Source organism: Tilletiaria anomala (assembly GCF_000711695.1).
Source record: "Tilletiaria anomala UBC 951 chromosome Unknown K437scaffold_26, whole genome shotgun sequence".
In the NCBI taxonomy this organism is placed as follows: domain Eukaryota; kingdom Fungi; phylum Basidiomycota; class Exobasidiomycetes; order Georgefischeriales; family Tilletiariaceae; genus Tilletiaria; species Tilletiaria anomala.
Window position 1 is genome coordinate 161,208 of NW_013546996.1, and position 9,698 is coordinate 170,905.

The 9,698-nt window shown below is 52.4% G+C and overlaps 5 protein-coding genes across 5 annotated transcripts; 3 read left to right on the top strand and 2 right to left on the bottom strand.

Annotated features, from left to right (window-relative positions):
- Positions 1-225: 225 nt before the first annotated feature.
- Positions 226-3,077, top strand: K437DRAFT_284167 (uncharacterized protein; the record flags this gene model as incomplete). Its single annotated transcript, XM_013388623.1, has 6 exons — positions 226-381; positions 496-1,994; positions 2,086-2,161; positions 2,241-2,438; positions 2,530-2,589; positions 2,669-3,077. 6 exons carry the CDS (start codon positions 226-228, stop codon positions 2,708-2,710), a joined length of 2,031 nt encoding a protein of 676 aa, XP_013244077.1. The 3' UTR covers positions 2,711-3,077.
- K437DRAFT_255665 (P-loop containing nucleoside triphosphate hydrolase protein) lies at positions 2,762-4,033 on the bottom strand. The gene is made up of 2 exons (XM_013388624.1): positions 3,445-4,033; positions 2,762-3,338 (listed from the first exon to the last, which is right to left on the bottom strand). Exons 1-2 carry the CDS (start codon positions 3,912-3,914, stop codon positions 3,143-3,145), a joined length of 666 nt encoding a protein of 221 aa, XP_013244078.1. The 5' UTR covers positions 3,915-4,033; the 3' UTR covers positions 2,762-3,142.
- Positions 4,034-5,743: 1,710 nt separating this feature from the next.
- K437DRAFT_89022 (uncharacterized protein) lies at positions 5,744-6,909 on the top strand. The gene is made up of 2 exons (XM_013388625.1): positions 5,744-5,990; positions 6,069-6,909. The coding sequence occupies exon 2, from the start codon at positions 6,118-6,120 to the stop codon at positions 6,748-6,750; it is 633 nt and encodes a 210-aa protein (XP_013244079.1). The 5' UTR covers positions 5,744-5,990; positions 6,069-6,117; the 3' UTR covers positions 6,751-6,909.
- A 135-nt stretch (positions 6,910-7,044) lies between these two features.
- Positions 7,045-8,201, top strand: K437DRAFT_89546 (uncharacterized protein). Its single transcript, XM_013388626.1, has 3 exons — positions 7,045-7,610; positions 7,712-7,718; positions 7,780-8,201. The coding sequence occupies exons 1-3, from the start codon at positions 7,338-7,340 to the stop codon at positions 8,049-8,051; spliced, it is 552 nt and encodes a 183-aa protein (XP_013244080.1). The 5' UTR covers positions 7,045-7,337; the 3' UTR covers positions 8,052-8,201.
- A 239-nt stretch (positions 8,202-8,440) lies between these two features.
- K437DRAFT_273530 (NAD(P)-binding protein) lies at positions 8,441-9,577 on the bottom strand. Its single transcript, XM_013388627.1, has 3 exons — positions 9,423-9,577; positions 8,832-9,363; positions 8,441-8,762 (listed from the first exon to the last, which is right to left on the bottom strand). Exons 1-3 carry the CDS (start codon positions 9,480-9,482, stop codon positions 8,530-8,532), a joined length of 825 nt encoding a protein of 274 aa, XP_013244081.1. The 5' UTR covers positions 9,483-9,577; the 3' UTR covers positions 8,441-8,529.
- Positions 9,578-9,698: the final 121 nt, after the last annotated feature.

Here is a 9,698-nt window from a genome sequence, read left to right on the forward strand (position 1 = left end):
CAAGCGTGTGATTTGCTGTGACTTGAGCAGAACAGCACGCAGCCCACGAAGGGACTGTGATAGATATATGGAATCAAGCCTTCGCACAGTTTGCGACCGGCCATAGACTGCCTCAGCTCTCCTTTGGAGGGGCTTTCCTCATCGGCGCTACCGTCAAAGGCGTCCAAAGCATCGCGAAGAAACGTCACCAGCAGTACTCAGCATAGCGGGTTGGCCCACGTCGACATGGCCCGGGCCAGATCCGATCCACCAGACTCGGAGAGCGACGGCGTGATCGCACATAGCTCCGTCACAACGCGCATCACGGACCGACAAGGCAGGACGCTCACGTTCGAGGATCCTCAACACGATGGACAACTGCAAGGATCAGACACAACGAACGTTCGTTTCGTCGGAGCGAGGGGTGTGTAGATGGACATCACGGGTAATTGCGAATGAAGGAGCGACTGAATAGCCTCTTTTGTCTCGACAGCCATATCATCGTCGGTAGACAAGGATGGCGGTATATACTTGCGTCCGCTGCCCGCTTCGGCGCGCAAGGGCCTGAAGATCCGTACATTGGTCACATTCCAACCCCGCCAATCGCGGTTTGACCGCTTCAACATGGACTCCTCCAAGGACGGATTCCGAGGGTTCTACACGCTCTTCTGGATTGGGATCTTCCTCCTCATGCTTAACACATTTTATACCTCATATAAAGAAACCGGCCAAGTCCTCTCACTGACCTTCGCCACACTCTTCTCGCGCGACGCCAAGATCCTCGCGATCTCGGATGGGATCTTAGTCGGGCATCTTTTCCTATGCGTACCTTTCATTGGCATCACCCAGCGCGGCTGGATCCCTTATTCGACCGGACTCATCTACCTGCAGCATCTATGGCAAGCAGTCATGCTCGCCGCTGTGATCAAGTGGACGCACTTCCGCAGTTGGCCTTGGGTCCAGAGCGGCTTCTTCGTCCTGCATACGCTCGCCATGATGATGAAGATGCACTCGTACATTAGCGTGAATGGAAATATGGCAGACACGTTCTGGCAGATGAAGCGCAAGGAGAAGTTGCTGCGAACCAGGGTGCTCGAGGTGGAAGGCGTCGAGGTGGAAGGCGTCGAGGTGGACGTTAAAGCGGAAGAGCAGGATGCGACATCGGCGAATGCACAGGATGAGAGACTGCAGCGCGCATGGAGAAAAGCGTGCGAGGAGGCGCTGGGGTCCGAGGACATCGACACGCATTGGTGCAGCTTAGAGCTGCAGCAAGGCACCTCGCCTTTGCGCTACCGATCGCAATCTAGTGCAGCCACAAAGGAGATGCGAGGCATTTCCAGTGCAACGGTCTTGTCAAGCAAGGCTACCACAGAAGAGTCTTCTGCGGCAGAGGATGACGATCCGAGGATCTCTGCGTCCACCTCCCCTGCTACGTCCAGTACTGCCACTCCGAACGGCAGCGCAAACGGGTACGGGAATGGACATAGCGACTATTCTAGCGGCGCTATTGGTTCCAAATACAAGGAGAAGAAGGACAACTTCATGATCCGTGATCCGCATCCACTTGCCACTCATCCGGACGCGAGCATCGCCAAGCTGGCGTCGGACATTGAGATCATGCGCGAAGAGCTACTCTCGCACATCGACCACCACCATATCGACAACGGCGACTCGCCCTCGTCCTCTGCACCCGGGCGCGTCGCGTGGCCGGCGAACGTGACATATCGCAATTTCTGGGAGTACCTCCTGATCCCTTCTCTCGTCTACGACCTCGAATTTCCGCGCACCAAGTCGATCCGCCCGCTGTATGTGCTCGAGAAGGTCTCCGCGACGTTTGGCACGTTCTTCGTCATCTACGTCATCACGGAGCATTGGATCATGCCGTTTCAGCCGGGACCGAACGAGACGCTCATCGGCACTTTTTTGCAGCTCGCCGTGCCAATGATGATCAACTATCTACTGATCTTCTACATCATGTTCGAGTGCATTTGCAATGCCTTTGCAGAACTCACCAGGTGGGTCAACATCCGGAAATGCCTGAATCGAGTTTTTCGCACATCTGTGTTACTAATGATCAGCTCTGCCGTTGTCCCGTGCCTGCTTCAGGTTTGCGGATCGAGAGTTCTACAGCGACTGGTGGAACGCGACATCCATGGATGCGTTTTCGCGAAAATGGAACAAGGTGCGTGTCGCATGTCTGCATCAGTGTAGCCTTGAATCTGACCCATGCATGTCGCTGTCTGATACCCTCTTTACTATAGCCTGTACACAACTTCCTCTTGCGACATGTCTACGCGTCGAGCATCGCCGTCGGCGCATCCAAGGCATCTGCCATGTTCGTCACTTTCCTCCTCTCCTCTCTATTACACGAGCTCGTCATGGCCATCGTCTCCGGCAAAATCCGTGGATACCTCTTCCTGATGCAGATGGCGCAGTTGCCCCTCATCGCGCTGGGCCAAGTGAGTGCGCGAACGCGAAGTAGTCGCTTCCACCTGAGCCGCACTGCTGAATGTTTCTTGATGATCGTTACGCATTTCAATCATTCTGCAGGTTCCGTTCATCAAGCAGAATGAGACGCTTGGTAATCTCATTTTCTGGGTCGGCTTGATGGTGAGCGCGAGCTTATGAATGCGTGAGACTGTGACATTGCTGACTGAATGTTTCGAATATACGCGGCTGACTTCAACAGATGGGGTTCCCGCTGCTGAATATTCTTTATATCTCATATTGAAAGCCAGTGGATCAGAGCAGGGTCATCAAATGCATCTCATCTGTATATATATGCACATTAAACCGAAACAAGGAAGCATCATTGGTATCTATCAAGCACTCATCCAGTGCCTGCAAGATCAACGAAGACTAGAATGCATTTCGTCCACATGCTTGGTTAGGGATCCGAGGAAACCGTTCAAGCCTTTCTCAGCGTAGTCTGAACAGGTTCTCTAACGTCCAAGAGCATCATGTCAAGGAACATGGACTGGAACTCATCACCCTGGGAAGAGTACAATGGCTAGCTGCAAAGGTGCTGGCATTGGGGTGTAAGGGCCTTGTGGGCTTTGGATGCCGCACAGGTGTGGAAACTCCCTTTTCAGGCAAGTCGAAGACTTTGGAACGAGTGACGCTCGGTTCTGGGCTGATACAGGTTTGCGGCATAGGTGCCAGGCTACGCGAGGCCGCGATCTTTACGCCATTGTATGATCCACTGCAGCAGCCGCTCTGCATTCTCCTCCAGTTCGTCATTGTTGTTGTTCTGGAGCTCGACGATGGCCTCATTTGGATATGCCCCTCGTGCTTCTTCCAGAACTGTCTGCATGATCTCCGCCTGGTTGTTCTCTTGGATTTTGTGCGCGGGGTACCCCCTGTCAAATAAGAGTAAGTCAGTCAAGCCCGAAAAGTTTACAGCTTGAGCCGTAGTCATGGATCCACAAAGGTCACTGGACAGGTGACCTTGGAAACAAAACGCACCTGCTTTCTAGCCGTTGCCAAAGAACGGAATGGTCCGTTCGCAACACGACCACCAAGTCTACCCATCGCTCAGGCCATATTTCATTCGTGTGCCAGTCGAGGATCAAACCTCCTTCTCCATCTCCTTCTCCACCAGCGCTGGCGTCAGACACTGTTGCTGACCCAGTCTGCGGCTCGTCTTCGTCTACTGGTTCTGGTGCGGTTCCACCAGTCTGCTTCTCCAGCTCGTCAAGCAGCAAGTCTTCATCCACCTCGAAGGCATCCCACTCTTCGTCGTAGCTGACTTGCAGATCTTTGCGCTGCCTAATCATAGACGAGACATTGATGTGGTGCAAGTGCGAGGAAATCGATGCCGAAGTGGAGGCTGAAGAGGAGGAGGATGATGTCGGGTCAACTAGCATGGACGAAAGCGTCGATTTGCCCGTCCCGGGTGTACCCGTGATGACGATGTTGGGCCACTTCCTGACCATTTTACTTCGCCTTCTCACAACCGCACTTGTCTGTCAATCTTTCTTCCGCTGAAGTTGAGCTTTGACTGTACGCAGGACTTGGACCAGATCCATACGGTGGAGATGGGCTGTGGGCATGAAACATTTGTTAGGAACCACTGGGCATCATATGGAAGAAGCAGTTGGTCAAAATCTATATTACGTATTGCCACCAGCCAATGTCGAACCCAAGAGATGCTTAGGTAATCAATGTAGAATTCAAAACGAGGGACTTGTCTTTCTGGCACAGCACCGGATACGAGCTGTCCAAAGGACAGCAGTCCATGCATGTCACAGAAGACCGAAAAGGCAAAAGGCATTGCTGGCGAGTGGAGATTGGTGAGAACTGGAGATGATCGTGATTCTCGGGAGCTCCCAAATTTATTCGAAAGAGGAAAGTTGCAAGGTTCGAGCTTCAAATACATAGAAAAATTGATGACGGCCTCTCTCTCATTAACACAGTATTTTCACTTTCGAAGTTCCACATCACCCTATCCTCCATGGTCTGCTGGATTAACCTGTCGTAATTTTCAAGTGGCGCACGGTCCCGAGAATGCAGGGGCACTAATCTCGCGATGACACTTGCCGAAGATGGCGCAGCCAGCAGAAGCTCGATGGGGTTGACCAGGTCTTATCATGGCTGGCCGCTGACCGCCGCGCGCGAACGGTCCATGTAATGGATAATCTTGTCGCTTGGAAAGCTTCGTTGCCTTGGCTCAAATCGGCGAGACTGAGAGATCTTGGAGAAACGGTGATTACGCCTGGATGGAAGCTTACACAACCTCCAATCAACCACCATTCGTTCGGGAGAGACGTTGCGCATGAAGGATCCGATAACTGAGAGCAACAGACACAAATGGTCACTGTTCAACATCGTCTCTTCCCCACTTTCGCACCGTTGCCATTCATCTCCATCAAATTGTCTCTTTTCTGACACTCACAGATAATAGGCGATCAGCGATAAACCCTGCTCCGAAGCTGCCGGTCAGCAAATATCTAGCACGATTGCAGAAAGCTAGACGTTCAATTAGCTCCTTCACCTCGGATCGCTGGGCGGTTGAACATCATCGAAATTTTAACCGTCGACGTTAGCAGGAAGGCGTCACCAAGTTCACTATTTATCGTTTATCAGACTACGATCATTCATCAATGTCCCTAAGTCTTCACAAATTCAGAGAATCCGAGATCGTTGGAGGCGCTGCGATGGTGGTACTCTATCCAGTGCAAAGTGTTGCTCGGTCCACTTTTACATCAGTATTACCAATAGAGAACGTCGGCTCTTCCTCTGGCATTTCCACTTCATCAATCTTACTTACGGGCACCGTTCAGATCCGTGCAAAGGAGAGTCGCCCGCCCATCCGAAAAAACCGAGCAGATGCTGGAGTCCACAAAGGTCGCTCCGCTTTACCGATCCTCCTCATCGCCTCCTTAAACTCTATCGTGATCTGCCGGCAGCGCTGCCACTGCTGCACCTCGCGATCATTGTCGACCTCCGCGGCGACGACCAGTGTGTAGAAGGCGTACGATTCGAGGCTCATGACCACTCTCCTGTCTCCAGCCATCGCGGGCGGTCAAGGTTGTGGCACCATGTATCGGGGTGGTCTCGTTCCAACAGTCTGAGTCTTCATCAGCGAACCAGCAATGAATTTTTCCAACATTTTGACTTTTTTAAACTATGACCTCATGCCACCCTTATCGGATGTCTGCCCTCCGGCAACCTCATCTAAGCCCTCCCCTTCTACTTTTTCCCCTTTGGCGTGGACGACAACAACTCGGCTATCATTCGAGTCCAGCTGGAAGGGTAGATCAACAACATCTTTTTGTGACTTGACTCCATTGGTATTCTCTCTTCCGTTATCAATCTGGGTGCCACTTTCCCTAGCGCCTCAATGTCAACTTTACTATCCGCTGCCCGAACGCCGCCACTCCGTGAACGTGGGCTTTATTGGCCATCACCGCAGAAGACTTATGCCTGGCATGGGGACATCGACAGCTGCAATAACGCAGGGGGCAGACAAATCTAACAAAGGCGGAGGCGTATGAGTAGAGTTAAAGCAGGTAAGTTTCTGTCTGAGGTGGAGCAATAAGTACTGGGCGGAGATTTGACGGGTTTCTCTATCTTGATTCCGCTGAGAGACGGGAATGAAGCCCATCATTTACATTCAGATCAAAGTGAGCGCGAGATATGGAAATCTTGTATCGACGCCGTAAAGTCTCCACCAATACACCAAGGCACGGGAACGGAGCCGCAAGGAAGCCATCACTGTACGAAAGCTTCAACTTTGGGAACCATCGGAGCCATGTTCGGATTCATTTTCTGCCTAGCGCTGCCAAAAAATCTGGACCAAGCGGAGGAGGGACAGTTATATATGCCGCTTCAAACCCAGTCGTGAACGAAATCCGAACTGCCATGGTGTCACCGTCCGCTTTTCTTGCCGAGTCGACATCTGCGACACAGTTGTCACATTTCTTGGACGAGACGTTGACAAGCCCATGCAGAGCCTATCGATGCTTGTCACCAGTCCCTCCGATATTGCACCCGGATCGTGCCATCGAACCTTGCGGAATTCTTACAATGGAACCGATGCCCACGACCACAGAACTTCATATGCTACTAACAAAGACCTGTGTGTCAGCCTTAGCAACTCACTCAGCCGGCAATGCGCACACTTTAGGGAAGAGCGCCCTTCAGCTGAGTGCAATCTCCATCTCATCGTCATCTACATCTTCGACCTTAACCTCGATTTCCCAAGCGGTATCATTTTCAGCACTCGAAGTCAAAGAGCTTCGCACTCACTCGGCATGTGTGACGCACTGACGCCAAAGAGCTTCGCACTCACTCGGCATGTGTGACGCACTGACGCCAAAGAACTTCGCTTCGCTTCCATCTGCACAATCACAAGCTGTGACAGGTGCATCGGATGGACCATAACGCCAGACATTTATCATTTGCATGCCGTGGTTCCTCAAAGTCGCGAGTCCCCAGCGCATGAAGCAGTGTCAGCTTTGCGTCACCCGCAGGCGCCGCCCTGGTAGCACCGAGCGAGGGAAAGAACTAGCTGCCACATCCTCTCACAGCCGCACCTGTCGTCAGTTCCAGCAAGGACCGACACAAAAGAGCAGGGGCAGGGGCCGTTATGAATACACCATCCATTCTAGGTCGGCGTCAGAAGCAGCAGCAGCAAAGTCACATAGCCCACGGCGAGCCATTTGATTCCGCCACGTGGTCACGCATGACTCACGGAAAAGGCAATCTTCTCCCATTCCGAAAGCTAGCAGCAGTAGCAGCAGCAAGCATGGGAGTTGGATACCCTCGGTTTCTTCATTCAGCTCGCGAAGGTACATCCACTCCGCTGCCATCGTTTTCCTCTGGGCAGCGTATCTAGGAGTAAAAGCCAAAAGCGAATGAAAAAGCAGTTGCAGCTTGACGAACGTGAAGGGAGCGACGACGACGACAGCGATGGCCAAGGTGATATTTTCGGTGGCGGTGCAAGCGAAGTCGCTGCTGCAGACCATAGCAACGAATTCCACTCACTGATCTCGACGTCAGCCGCACATGATGACGGACCGAGCCCGCGTGACATGGCTCTCATGTGCATCTCCTCATTCAAAGACGTACGGCGGTTTTACGGGCAAATGTCAGTCTTGTTGACCTGCATGTGCCTGGAAGCCTGCACGGTGAGTGTTGTGCTTCCTTCATCTCGAATGTAGACGACCATCTGGCTTGTTTTTTTGCGTAGAATTTTATTGTGCGACTAGAGTCGACCTCTTACCTGTAGCAGAAGTGTGAGTGCGTGGGAACAGAGAACCTTGGGCAGGAAGCTCTTCTTCCAACCTTTTGCCCAAGGTGCGGTTCTTTTTCAACGGGTCCTTGTGCAGAAAGAACAGCGCAGCCTCATTGACGCGCAGCAATGGCGGCACGATGTCGTCAAGCAACCACCTGGACGATTGGAACAACACGTCCACGTCATTTGTGAATCTTCAGTCCCCGCCTGCGGCGTCCGCATTTCGGGAGGAAGAAACGGTGAGCCCACAACTCATGGTGAAGCACCAGAACTCTTCGTCTCAAAGTTCGATCCGCGCGGCCACCATCAAAATTGTACCAACACTCGTCTCTAATTCACATTGAACATTGTAGATGTCCTCGCCGTGAACGCCGACGCTGCCTTACAGTGGAACGATTTCTCTATTCAAGGTGAAAGTACATGAGAGTCTTTCTGATTTTTCTGTATTGACGAAGCCTGCTCAAGCCCAAGGAAGAACGTGGCAAAGCTCTGGCGACAAACCGTTGCCTCATCAGGTGTACAAGCTTCGAGCACGAACCTCCGCTCACGTGCATGTGACAACATGACAGTGTTACCCGTGAGCTCTAAGTCGCTGAAGGCTACATCGAACACCGAAAGCCAGCCTGTGAAGAAATGACTGCCACCTTAGCATCAGACTTCAAGAAGGGCATGGGCAAAAGAAGGAAAAAGGCGCCGGCTGCCATGTATAACTCTTTTCACTATGTCGCTGTTTTATTTCTTGAGCACGAGCCCCAAGGAGCACATGCGCGTTACATTGAATGTACGAAATTGATGTGCAATCCAAAGATTCATCAACCTCTACCAACATACGATGGCATAGCGGTGGCCATGATTGTGACCTCCTGAACATTGACGCCCAGCGGCATCTCTGCGATATGCACGACCTCTTTTGCTGCGTAGTTGCAGTCAAAGACTGGCTCTTGAAGCCTAGTCCCATTAGCTTGCATGGCGCCAGGGCCTGCGCGCATGCTAGCTGTCATGTCCGTCCGTGCATTCCCGATGTCGATCTGGGACACGGCGATGTCTGGGAAGCAGATGCATCTTCAGCTGAACTTCAATGCCGCTCAAAACGACGTAGTTAGATCATACGTACTATGTTGGCGGCCCTCTAATGCAAGAGACTTGGTGAGACCTGTGATAGCGTGTTTGGTCGCTGTGTACGGGGTCGAGTATAGTCTAGGTGTTTTGGAGCTTATACTGCCATTCAGGATAATCCTCCCTCCCAGATAGCCTCTCGACCCATCCATGCATCGGAATGCTTCGCGGGCGCAAAGCCATGACCCGGTCAAGTTGACATTCACAATACTTTGCCAAACCTCAATCGATACATCCTGGATCGGCACGTCATCCGAGCTGGCGCCGGCGTTGACAAAGACGAGGTCGACCCGTTCGAATGCGTCAAGCGCGAGCTCGAACATGCCTTTCACGGCGCTTTCGACTGTCATATCGCCCTGAAAAACCATTGTCTTTCCTCTCTTGTTAGGGAGCTCCATCGTCTTGGAGTTTATTTCGTTGGCCGTGTTTTCGAGCTGCTCAAGCCGCCGGCCGGAGATGACGACATTCCAGCCGCTTAATGCGAGTGCGAGCGCTGTGGCTTTTCCGATGCCTTGAGAACCACCAGTGACCTGGCGTGAGATAGAATGGGATTAATACTGGCATCTGCTAATACCAACGAGACGCTCACAATTGCCGTTTTCCTTCCCGCGGGAGGAGGGTAGGGCCTGGGTTCCGGCCATGACAACATCTTGCCGCAGTTTGCTGCAACTTGACACAGAATATCACCTTTGTTCTCTTACGTTCTTATTGAGCGATTTGCAGAGAGCACACCACGATTCGCAGGCCTCCGGGTTGTGAGGTTCCAATTGAATTGAACGCTTGAGCAGCAAAGATGCTTAGTTATATACAGGAGCCGCCAGTCAGGCAGTCCCCCCACCCCCACCCCCACCCCTATCACTCCCGG

Excerpts from the sequence above, each read along its gene's own strand:
- K437DRAFT_255665 (XM_013388624.1), bottom strand. The coding sequence starts at position 3,914 with ATGGTCAGGAAGTGGCCCAACATCGTCATCACGGGTACACCCGGGACG. Across the intron at positions 3,339-3,444 it reads TGGCAACGGCTAGAAAGCAG|GGGGTACCCCGCGCACAAAA; the intron begins GTGCGTTTTGTT and ends CTTATTTGACAG.
- K437DRAFT_89022 (XM_013388625.1), top strand. The coding sequence starts at position 6,118 with ATGGAAATCTTGTATCGACGCCGTAAAGTCTCCACCAATACACCAAGG.
- K437DRAFT_273530 (XM_013388627.1), bottom strand. The coding sequence starts at position 9,482 with ATGTTGTCATGGCCGGAACCCAGGCCCTACCCTCCTCCCGCGGGAAGG. Across the intron at positions 9,364-9,422 it reads CGGGAAGGAAAACGGCAATT|GTCACTGGTGGTTCTCAAGG; the intron begins GTGAGCGTCTCG and ends ATCTCACGCCAG. Across the intron at positions 8,763-8,831 it reads ATTAGAGGGCCGCCAACATA|ACATCGCCGTGTCCCAGATC; the intron begins GTACGTATGATC and ends TCTGCTTCCCAG.
- K437DRAFT_89546 (XM_013388626.1), top strand. The coding sequence starts at position 7,338 with ATGAAAAAGCAGTTGCAGCTTGACGAACGTGAAGGGAGCGACGACGAC.